This window comes from Sinocyclocheilus rhinocerous, unplaced genomic scaffold (assembly GCF_001515625.1).
Source record: "Sinocyclocheilus rhinocerous isolate Xijiao unplaced genomic scaffold, SAMN03320098_v1.1 scaffold2335, whole genome shotgun sequence".
NCBI classification, from domain to species: Eukaryota; Metazoa; Chordata; class Actinopteri; order Cypriniformes; family Cyprinidae; genus Sinocyclocheilus; species Sinocyclocheilus rhinocerous.
In genome coordinates this window covers 186,945-199,752 of record NW_015636844.1, presented here as the reverse complement: position 1 = coordinate 199,752, position 12,808 = coordinate 186,945, and the positions used below count along the sequence as shown (strand labels likewise).

At 38.8% G+C, this 12,808-nt stretch overlaps 1 protein-coding gene across 1 annotated transcript in view; it reads right to left on the bottom strand.

The window, feature by feature from the left end:
* Positions 1 to 12,808, bottom strand: part of LOC107748107 (bifunctional heparan sulfate N-deacetylase/N-sulfotransferase 1-like) — a 130,843-nt gene that overhangs the window by 39,473 nt on the left and 78,562 nt on the right. Inside the window, exon 3 of the mRNA XM_016562766.1 lies at positions 3,113 to 4,062. Within this exon, the coding sequence (XP_016418252.1) occupies positions 3,113 to 3,658 (546 nt within the window). The 5' untranslated portion in view covers positions 3,659 to 4,062. The remainder of the gene's footprint in view (positions 1 to 3,112; positions 4,063 to 12,808) is intronic.

Here is a 12,808-nt window from a genome sequence, read left to right as displayed (position 1 = left end):
TCTCTCAGTAGCGTATGTGCCCAGATGCGTTCTCAGGTACCGAAATTTAGCACTGATTGATTTAACGTGAATCGGTACTCGGTAGTACTGACGCAATTCGGTCGGTACCCTTAAAAGTACCGAGTTCGGTACCCAACCCTATACACGACAACGTTTTCAAAATGAATCGCAGCATTCAAACTGAGGTTTACTGTTGAAATTAATACATGGAAGAAAAATTGTGTGAATATTCCTTTAAAACCTTTTTTAATAGGCTAATAATTGTCTTTTTTTTTCTACAATTAAGTGATTAATCTGGTTGTAATATTTATTTTTATCATTTAATTGTTTTATTTAAATTTGATAGAAAATTGAATATTTAAAGATGTACATTATACTGTACAAAAGTAATACAAGAGTAATATATTTCTGTTACATGTGTATGTTTGTTCGCGCTTGCCTTTAAAATCGACACGTACTGCGCATGTCTACATAGCTAACACGTACTATGCACGCGCATGACGTCACCGTTTTCAAAGATTCCCATATTGGGTGTTTACACGGAAACGATAACGGTGCCGTTTTCAAAAACTTGCACTTTGAAACCCGTTTTCAAAAATATGTTTTCAGTTCCCAAAACGCTGTTGTCGTGTAAACGGCCCCTAGCATAGCACAGCCTCAATTTGATTGCTAGGAGACCACTTTGTTGACAAACACCATTTTGTATCTTTCTACAATGTTTTGTAAGTGTTCAGCAATGCAACCTTTTTGCAGTTAGAAATTGGAGATAGCATATTTCATAAATGGTCTGGATGTACTGTGAAGGATATTTTTTAATATGGCCCCTATAGTATAGCAGTAATTTATTGCTTCCTTTACTCTCTAAGCTGAAGTAAACTAGTGCTCTCCTGAATTAGATCCCTTGTGGTACTATGGGTGCCCAAATTTTTTTAAACACCATCCATTCTCATCTGCATGCAGTCCACTCTCCTCTTGGCCCAGCTGACCCTGTGAAGCTGGATCAATTGGTGATAAACTGCACACTGAGTGGAACAAACACAATGAGCCTTACAATTTGGAGAGAGGCCTTTACCCTGCTCATCTCTTAACACAGCCATTATTCTGCCACCAGAGGTTGCAATGGGACCCTCTGGAGAGATGCGATGTCCACAGGCAATTTCCGATGAATCATGCACATTTTCATCTGTTTCTTTTCATGGCAACACACTGAAACAAGCTGAAACTTCAAGAGTAGGTGGTGATGCCACTCAGCACTAGGAGAATAAGGATGGGCGATCTTCACATACCAGTGGCCTCAATCAATAACTTCTCTGAGCCTCTCCCTCTCTCCCTAATCCCATCTTCCTGTCTCCATTATTCCAGCAACACTTGCAAGCCAAAGGCTCTTTCGAAGCTTATCAGCATTTAACTTACTCTGACACTGAACAATTCATGAACCATGTTAGATAATTAGTCCAAGCCCAAAAAAGCAGTAAAAAAAATTTAATCCAGCTTGTTGGGTACTGCCAACATAGGCAACTGCTTTGTTTTATTGCACTTTATAAGTGACTCTGCACATGTAGTAACTATGAAGCACACAGGATGTTAGTTTGAAGTTTGATGTTAGCATGTTGCAAAGCTAAAAACACAAGTCTCTAACAAAGTAAATAAAGTAACATACAGTAAAAAAAATATTGGGTAAACAATCAACTACTTTTATCAATAATCTTTGGCAATAAATGAAATAAGCATACTTAAAATCAAAATCTCTTGACTTGTCCACAATGAAAGTTTAGTTTAATCTTTTTTTTGTCTACTGAGCTGGAGTTTGCTTTTCCACATATGATACATGTGATGCTGCCTTTGAATTAGGTAAAGAGAAGGTGGCTTACCTTACAGTTGACCAAAAAGAAAGTAGCAGCCTTCATGTCAGGGATCTTATGATGCCTTAAAATGCTAGGTAGTATTGGTAGGCAACACACTATGTTTTAGAACAGAGCTAGTGAGTTTGGTTTGCGGCCGGATACTTAATATGGCCCCTAGAGATTATCCCAACTCAACTGCTGGTTAGGAAACATAAGGGTTCTTTCCAATTATACATTGACTCTATGGACTCCATGGATTAGGTTAGAAAACTAATAGGAGGGCAAACAAGAGCTTGAACCCGTTGATGCATGCAAGCATAACTAAAAGAACTGCTGGTGTCCACTGTGATGCTTCTTTGTGTGTGTTCAGACATACTCCAACTCTTGTGAGATAAATGCATTTGGCATTGACAGGTGCAAGTCAAGGCTTGATGTGAAGGTAGTTATGCATGTTCCATTACTGGAGTGAACTGGAGGCAGCGCTTCTATACTCAAGGGGACAAAAAGGTTTGGTCTGCTGAACCACGTACCTTCAGGGTCTGTTATCAGACACACTCAAGGCTCTAAATCAATAAAATCCAACAAGGCAAGGATGTTAACTGCCTGGACAAGAAAACAGCATTTCCAGCCAATCAGGGATTGAACTGCTCCTGTTAGTTTGTAAGCAGAAGAGCCTGTGGTAAAACAGCTTTGAGGAGAATTAGAGCAGCCTGAGTCAATGAAAATTAACGAGCACAAATTTCATGCGGTTCCTTTTAAGACATGTTGATGTCCTCGCCCTTCTGCTGCAGGTGAGCGAGACTCTAACAGTCTCATCAACTGGGTTAACCTCCACTAAGAATTAGTGTGCTGCACTCAAGCTCATGAGGCTCGCCTGGCCTTAGGCAAACAATACATTAGAACTGGGAGAGGAGGTTTACAAGCTGGCAATGACGGACAGCAATGAGTAATAGTCAAATTTGCAGACTCTAGGGCCGATTATTTCCTCTGATTGATTTTGAAGAGCAGCTCCCTCATAGAACAAGAGGCAATCAACAAGGACATTCATGTTCAGTAATGTGCTATTACTGCAATGTTTAGCATAATGCCCCAACCCCCCTCTGCTGGCAATATTTCTGCAAGCTAACATTTGAATCAGACTGTGAAATGTCAGTCGTGAGATCGTTTATTGCAAACTGATTGACCCACTGGAATTAAGAGAGACATTAACACCCATTAGTGACACTATTTGCTGTGAAAGGTCAAAATGTACAACACAAATGACTCACCTTGAAAAACCCGATGATGCCAACGCCATACTCCACACAGTACTTATCCAGCAACTCTCTGTTCCAAGCATCCAGGTTGACATACTTGAGGATGTTCTCGTAGATGACAAGCGTAAATCGACCCCGGTTCTTGTCCGTGAGTGTGGGCATATCGCCCTTCCCAGGTGCAATCTCGGTCTGGTACCGAAATCTCCCAGATTCCAAGATGGCCACGATGTCCTGGCCCAACTGGGAATACAAGCTCTCCACGAACACCAGTACCACAGGGTCTGTTCGAGACATGTCTGCTGGCTTGGCGGTTCTGGCAGGCAGAACCCTTGCTGATGGAGGGGAAGGAGTTGCCCGGGAATCTTCCCAATCGGCAGTACCTTCTTCCGGGACCCCCACACCTCCAACACCTGCGGGTTCGAGCTCCCGTTTAACACCATACAAGAAATAGGCTGAGATGAGGACACTGACCATGCAGAAAATGAATAGCAGCAGCAGGCTGGTCTGCAGCGTGAGCTGACGGAAGAGCCGCCTCACACGTCCACACATCAGCATCATCACCTTGTGACCACACCAATCAGGATAGACACAGTCCTCTATCTACAAGTCTATTGTATGGTTTTTCCAAAGAGACGAAATAGATGGGTTGAAAACGGGCTTCTCCTTAATGTATGCGCTCATGTCACCATTGCAGAGGGTGGTGAGACTGGGTTGGGCAGGGGACGGCATGGGCGAGGTGGGCTTCCACTCTCCAGCAAGGGATGTGCACTGCCCCCACATGCACCAGTGGCCCCCTGCCCAACACCTCTACGCCCCTTCTCTACCCTCTCTGAGTCCTTATCTCCTGATCCCGTGCAGAAAAGGTTTTGGGTTTTGGACTTGTTGAAGGTGGCTTCTTGTTTTTCCGCACTGGATGCTCTAGACAGATCATGCCCAGAACATTCTGGCCACCTTCAGTTTACCTAAAAAGAAAAAGCATGAATTTAACAAAAGTACAAATGCAATTAATGCAAAAAAATCTAGTCCACACCACTTTAGCAATCAGTTCTGTTACTTGTGGACTGAACAATCCTATAATTTAACTCTAAGGTGCAACTGTGTATCCAAAGTAGGGATATGCCGGTATCAAATTCTCATGTTGCGATTAATTGCTAATGCTTTTATCACGGTATTGAAATTTAGTTTTAAAAAAAGTGCTGTCAAGGGTTTCCGGGGTAACGGCTGCATTTAAATGAATTATTATTATTATTATTATTATTATTTCTGCAGTTTAGCGCCATTTGCTGTCAGAAAGTGAAAGTGCACTTTCATCCAGAGCGTCTCTCACATGTTCCGCCATGTCTTTCTGCATGATAACAATATCGTGCATATTCATTATCGTGATATATCGCATTACCGAATACCGGCACAAGTCTAATCCAAAGGCAATGAATTTTGACTAGGCCAGACGTGAAACTCTTGTATTACCCCTCTCTGAATGTTGGCTGCAAAAGCCAAACCCACATGATGCCGTGGGAGCCCTACAACCTGGGTTTCTTTTCACTGAATACCAAGAGCGTCTAGAGAGGCATTTACAGAGGCAATGCCAGGATTACGGGATAATGGAGGCGGCTTGTATTGATTAGTAAGGTCTTTCAAAAGTGATCCTCACTATCCTTCATGCACTTCAAAGGGCAAAAATCATTTAATCTTTTCATCTTAAATGAAGGGTTTAGCGCAAAGTGTGGCACAGGTGAATGAGTCGAGTAGGATTCAGATTAACACTAACCAAGTAAAGACCTCTGCAGAATGAGGATAGAACTAATGGCGACTGCAATGCAGGAAGTTGTACTGAAGGCTAAAGGTGATGACAGTCATGAAACGATTGGCAAGTGTGAAAGGATCTTGCAAGAGGGATCATGAAAGTGTAACTTCAGATGTTATCTAAAGCTTTCAAATATTCCTAATACAACTTTCAAAGACATTCTGAACTACAGAAAAACCCATTTCAGACAAAAGGACAATAGAAAGTTTGAAAAGTCAGTAAACATGAGTGTCAATTTAAAGCCATTCACATTAAGTAGACACCTAAACAAACATACCGACTGATTTTTACAGACATCTACTATATTCACAGTGGTTTTAGGTTTTGTTCACTTTCAATGACATCTCAAAAGATGCAGAGTTTATACACACATGCATGTCACCAATGGCCTACATGTTGTTTAACTAGAGGGAGAAGCACACAATGGGCATCTGAGGAACGACTGAAGCAAAGCAACAAGACATAACGTGTCTGAGAAGTAATACAGGTCAATTTTCAAAGGCATCACAGACTCACTTCATGTATGGGTTATGTGAAAAGGGAGAGGAGAACAAAGAATCAAAGCCTTGCAGGGGTTCGGGGATAAAAATGCATGAATACCGCAAAAAAGGGAAAAGACACAAGAATATGCCTTCAACAAGACGATGAAGAAAAGAAAAGAAAATCTTGACAGAGAAATAATAGAGCCTTAGAGAAGGCCATTTTATCACTTCAAAAGGTTGTTGGGAGTACAACGTAAAAAATCTTGTCACATTCACAATCCTGAAACACAGCTGTTGATTCTCCTGTCTGCTTGTGTGATCCAAAATCCCCATCAGGAATTTTGGGGGCCGATGGTGTTAAGAGTAGTAGCCTACATTAAGTGTTTCAGCTGTAGGGTGGAGAGGCATTGGGTTTTATAAAGAAAAAAGGCTAATCTAGGCTGCATTGCACAAGGGACACTCAAGAATAATGTTTTTGCACCCAATAGCTCCACATCTCCTTTCCATTTCACCAGGATTACTCTCAGGCCACAATACCTGTCACTGGCCTCTCATTGTTGCCGGCAGAGGAATGTGAACAGCCATCAGCGTGTCGTCAGAGGTCGGATTACAGTCAAAAGAGTTTTCCTATTCAGAGCCTGGTTCTTTAATATGCAGAAGTCCTGACTAAAGACGGCTGAAGCAGCCCATTGTGTACTGCATGCTCTGAACAGTATGACTCAGATGACAAGAGGCAAGAGAGCCCACACCCAGAACAAAATTCTAAGGACATGAAATGGCTTTGTAGCATACAGTATTGTTTCACTTGAAAGAAAAGGGGAGTTTTATTATGAGGTAATAAAAATGTTCACTGTGTGTGAGAATGAAACAAAATTTATAAATACCAACATTACATTATTAATTGCAATTAATATTATTAGAATATTAAAAGGGACAGTTCACCAAAAAATTAAATTCTGTCATCCATTTACTCAGCCGCATGTCATTCCAAAATTGTGTGCATCTTTGAAGAACACTGGGGTCCAACCAGCTCCATTCATTTTCATTGGACAAAAACAAAATCTCAGACACTTTTCAAAATATTTTCTCAAAAGTTATTTTATATTCCAAAGAAGAATGAATGTCATAAGTTTAAAAAGACATGAGGGTGAGTAAATGATGACAGTATTGATTTTTGAGTGAACTTTCCATTTAATTAGACTAAAGGTCATGTTGTAGATGCAGACTGTTAAATGAACATGTGATGTGTAGTCACAGGTATATTGTCTTTTTTTTCTTGTCTAAAAATGGAGGCAACTGCCGTGAACATATTTCGCGACTAAGGCAAATAAAAAAATAAAGAAATAAACAAAATGCTGATAGGTTAAAACAAGGGATGAAAAAAAGGTGTTGAAACACGTGTTAAGACATGGAAAAATAATGACCTTGACATTTAGAAACCCGTCACCATCTCACCCACGCCAGCAAGTTTCTTCTGTCCCAGATCTTTCTTTCCTTTCCTTTTTTTCCCACAGTCTCAAAGCCCAACAGACGTGTGAAAAATACACTCTGCCTGGGAGTCACAAAAGCCATTTTCTGATGGCAGGATAGCTTCCATAACACTCCCTATCTCAAGGGTACAGCATACCTTCAATCCCAAAAACTCATACTGTACTGTCAGCTCTGGGTCTTTCAAATCCTGTTGAGTGTTGGTTGAATCGTGAGCCCAGACAATGCTTGACAACTGCTATATTTCAAAACACAGATACAAAATGTAAGATAAAGTTAGTTTAGACACATTGTAATGCCACCGATTGCTGCCGAAGTGTTACAATGTTTGAGATTTATGTGCTTCCAGTTATGAGCGCAATAAAACCAAGAGACTGGAAAACAAAACAGAATAGCGACGTCTACATGATATCCCGAATCGATCTGCACCAAATAAAAAAGTTATAGGTCTGGAGTGGAAAAAGCAGAGGATATCAATATACACAGGTGTTTTTGAGGGATCTGCTGATGGGTAAAAAGATATGGAACCATCAAATGTTTATCTGCACTGTCTCCTCTTTCTTGTTTTATGTCAAAGCAAAGCGATAGTACAGATTTGCTGCTGGAAGAATGGGACGATAAAAAGGACGACATGCTCGAACAGCTTGGAACACCAGGGCCAGATTCACTGCTGCTCAGAGACACAGGACACTTCCTGGAGCAAGTGGCGTGCATCTGTGTGCCAGGACAGAAGGACAATAGCTGGCCGTTTGCCCTGGACAGCTCAACTCACAGGACTAGTTTCTACCGAGCTACAACCGCAGGCAGACCTAAAAATCAAAAGAACCCCTCCCAAATTGGTACAGTGCTATTTAATGCTCACAATGACGGACATTGTTTGTAGCACATGATGATGGTGGCTGCTGTGGGGTCCGTTTCTTCTCATGAATGTAAGTAGTCAGACTGAGACTAATGCTGGCTCTGACCACCTCTGTTCTGTTACAAACTTGGCCTAAACCTACAATAAGAGCAGTCCAAAGCCTGATTTTGCCTGTCAGTGAAATATTGGTGTATTTCACAAAAAGAATGATGCTGAAAAGAAATATGTGCCATTCTGTTAATTCATGTGTCTTTATAGAGCACAGAAAGAAAATAGAGAAAAAAAAAATACCCAAGGGAAAAAGCTAAATAGTCTAATTTGTTAGAGAGACAAATCATCAGCTGCAGGTCACTGGGAATGAACTCAGCCTCAGTAGATGAGCAACATTCAAAATGTTGTCGACTTCCAGATGATTGCGTCTGTAAAAAGTGGGGAGTTGTTGAAAAATAAAGTGCTATTCAAAAGTTTTTTTTCTTCTATGTTAGACAGGCTTATAGTTATGGAGCTTATTTCTGCCGTGGAAGGAAGATATAAAAATTATTATTGTGACTTTTCATCTCACAATTCTGATGCTATTTCCCCTTGCAATCATGAGTTTCACACAATTTTGTCACACAATTGATCTCACAATTTTGACTTTTTTTTTCTCTGCAATTCTGACACATTTCCCCCCCCAGAATTCTGAGTTTACATTTCACAATTCTGACATTTTTCACAAAATTCTAAACACTCTTACATTTCGCAGTTCAGTTTTTTTTTCTTTCATAGAAGATTATTAAGAAACAAAAATGAATTAAAAATAAAGCTAATCTGTGACTTTATCTCGCAATTCTGAGTTTATATTTAAAGAATTGTGAGGAAAAAAAACATTGCAATTACTTCTTTGTTTTTATATTCAGTGGAAGAAATAAGCTTCCATAGATAGTTTTCCAAGTCTTCACATTTTAATTTGATAAACAAAGCATTTGTGTGGCTTGCATCTGCTTTGTTTAGGTTGCGCTTTTCAAGTCTCTCAAAATGGAGCCAAAATAACACAACTAGTCAAAATCATAGCTATCAAAGTGAACGTGACCTGCACACGGCTGGCCACAGATCTAAGAACGCGTGTTAATATGACAGACACCAGACTATTTAACTCTACAAACCTAACAAACAAATTTCTTTATGAACACATCTATCAAAACCACTTTTCACATTAGTGGCAATTACCATGACTGAAAGTGGCTATGTTATCTGTCTTGACCACAATTAAATGACTACATTCATACCGGTCAGTCACTTACCAAGGAACTAAAGGAACTAAATGTGTTGTAAATTTTTAATATGTTTGGATTCTTGCTTTTGCCTCATAAATACATGCAGAGCTTATTTTCGGGGCCAGCAGGATGTTGTGTTCTAATCTCAAACCCAAAACTGAAGATGAAAGGAGCCAATTTGCTGAAATCATAATTTTTCAAAGGCAAAGGGCTGCAAACAAAAGCCTCTAAAGTTCAAAGACCATGTTCAGTGAGAAATATCTAAATCTGTCTGAAAGGGACAGCCAGCAATTCCCACTGCCAATGTGTTCATCAAAGCACATTCTTGCTTTCGGATTTATAGTCAATAAATAGCTAATAACGAACATGGGATGCCACACTAGCAGAAGAGGACATATTTCCGTCTTTATGGGCTATTGGCTTGATGTGAACCCATCTGACATGAAAGCTGTGTGTGTAATCCCCTCAGGTCTCAAAAAACGTGTGATCTAGGCCTAAATACTGATATCAAAACATGCAATATTCCCACAGAAGAAATACATTTTGTTAATGGTAGTTCTAAAGGGGCCATTTCATAGATTTTCCTAGCTCTTTTGAAATCTGAGTTTGATGTAATAAATAGACACACTTCTTCTTACTTCTTTAAGAAAGGTAAACTAAAAAAGTGCTGTACTGAAATAGCAAAGGTTATGACGTCACAATTCAGAGCACCATGTTTATATATAAACTATTCACAATATATCACCATATGCATTTTTATACTGTTTTATACTGTAGTACATTTTACTTTGTGATGCCTTAATTCATTTGCAGCATTTAAAATGATTAATTCGTGACACGTCAAGCGAAATGAAGGTTAGCCAATCATAATATACCTCATTTACATATACAAGTCTTAAAGGTACAGTAGCACAAACAGCCTGAGTAAATGGGGACTGATAGAACGAAAATATGCCAAATTAAACAACAACCGTTTTGGTTGCAAGAAACATTGACTAAAATAATAAGACTTATGTAAAAACTATTATTATTATTATTATTATTATTATTAAAGGCAGCAACATTTCTGAGTTATGAAAAAAGAAATGAAATGCAGTGCTAGTTTTGTATATATGTATTTTATGATGTTACATTTAATGTGTAAATAAATCTTTGTATTTTAAAATTTTATTAAAATGTATTTATTTGTTTTAATTTTATTTAAATAATTAGCAAATAATTACATAATTATATTACATATTGATATTTTATTAAAACAGATTTTATTAAAACATTATTTTTATTGATATATTATTATAATAAATAATATAAATTATTATAATACACATTCATATATCGAATATAATGCTTCAAGTTAATATGATGCTACTAATGCTACAAATGTGTATGTCCCCTTATAGGTGTTTAAAGATTCTATTAGTGCTTTGTCAGAGATTGAATGAAACTGGATAGGACTGAGAGAGAAAGAGAAACGGACAGTCAGAAAAACAGAGCAAAAGATAAAGAGCCTAATAGGATGAGAGCAAACAAGAGCTACATAAAAACAAGCTTCTCCATTGAGCAGATTGCTTGGTTCAAAGGGTAAAGACGCCACTAGGACAAATGGTTGGAAAACTCCTCAGGGCTTCAAACACTGAACTGACAAACAGCATTAGATGCCCAAAGGGCCTAGACACAGCACAATCTGGAGAAGGTCGGGGAAGTGTAATCCTAAATCCCTAATCCTATTTATCTGGGCTGGACCAAATGTGATGATGAAAATGGCAGATGAATGCGTATTGAGTGGACGACATGCAACCTGAAACTTCACTGTCAAAAAAAAAAAAGGCTCTGCAGATCAGTTCACAGTTCAAATCAATTAGAGGCCATTACAGAGAGGGCACAAAAATATGGGAATGCAGAAGCTAGACTGCCGAGCGATGCAGACATACCTCACAAACAGGTATCACCATAGCCGGGTTTCAATTTTGTGGCCAGTCGCCCTTAGAAAATCCTGTTTAATGGGTTGATACTGATGAATAAACAAGTGTGAAGTCTGAGGAGCTCAAGAAATCTTGACAGATGCGAAATACTTGAGATGTTAGGACTTCGCTTTCTTTGGTGGCAGAAATAGAGGGGACATTCGAAGTCACTATTATGTATGAAGGCACAGTGGAAGCAGCACAGAGCAACAAATCAATCTTCCCTGCTGGCGGCTCCAATCTCAAGGGCACTCAGTCTCCATCAGAAGACTGCATTTGCCCTTGCCAGGCCAGACGGTGTGTGTGCTGAGCTCCATCCTGTGCGCTCTCACACCCGCCATCCACACACACACCAGTTTTGATACAACTGTACTGGTAAACACTCCTGTCTGACTGCACACAGTGTGCTGCCACCGTTCTGCTGCCGGTGCCAAGCTCGAGGACAGGCTGACCTGCCAAAAGATCCTTCCCCACCCCACGCACAACATGGGCCGCATTCAGCTTTATCTGTGCATCCACCGCACTGCTCATCTAATGTCCATCCTAATCAATGGATGCAATTTCCTGTTTCACTGGGACTGCACTGACACCGAGAAACTGGCCAGCAAAGACATGCAATCATGCGCCCAACCGACTGTCTTTACCACAGGAGAAATGGAATTATGGGTAGGGAGGAGGCTTGTTTCCTAAAAATGAGGGTGAACAGTGGAGGCCGCAGGCTGTTAGGGTAACGGTGTGGACTCTCAGAGTTTAAAATACACACAAGCTAGGACTCTGACAAGCTAGGACTAAAAAGCTCAAAATGAATTTTAATGAACAAGTAAACAAAATCAAAAAGTTAGTATCATGCAAAACCTCAAAGGAATCTGAAAATTCATGATTCATCCATTAAATGTCATTAAATTAAACATTATTATTATTATTATTATTATAAGTAGGCAACATTTGTAAATAAAACATTTTGTAAAAAAAGAAAAAAAAAGAAAAAGTAAATCCAATGCTAGTTTTGTACATTATAATTTTTTTTTATACCAACTTAGTATTTTTTGGTATAATTTTAGCAACTTCCAAAATAAAAATGAATTGTTTTAAACATCTGATTTATACATAATTTAAAAAAAAAAACTTACAAAATAAATATATCACAATATGACATTTGATCAAATACAGTAAAAAGAGTAATATTGTGAACTATTTTTACATGGCAAAATATCTTATATTTTAATGTATTGCAAAATGTATTTTATATTTATGATGGCAAAACTGAAGCTTCAGCAGCCACCCCAGTCTTCAGTGTCACAATCATATAATCCTTTAGAAATTATTCCAATATGCCGATTTGGTGATTCAGTAATATTTCTTATTATTTTCAGCATTGAAGGTGCTGTTTAATATAGCTGTGGAAACCTTGATCCATTTTTTTTTCAGTAATCTTATAAATATAAAGTTTTAATTATGAATGTTTTTTTCTGTCACTTTTGATGAGTCTAAAGCATCCTTGCAAAATAAAATGAATTTTCCCAAACTTTTGTACATACTCAAACTACATATGAAGAGTTCATTTGCAAAAACTGATAAACGCCACTTTAAAAAAAATGAGCTGATTGCCGTGCATTATTCTCCACATATAGGACCTAAATAAATAAAAAATAAAAAATATAGGACTATCTGGACCCTAAACACGTTTTGTCAAAAAAGCCGGTTTTGTCCGGTTTTCCAAGGCATCGCAAGTTGACGTTTTACTGCAGAAGCCGACAAGCGCCCTTGTTGTTTTTGAGCAGAAGCCGATAAGTCCATTTTAGTGAATCAGCGCGCTGTATTCAGGTCAGGTGACAAGGCTACTTTCACTTTGAAAAGA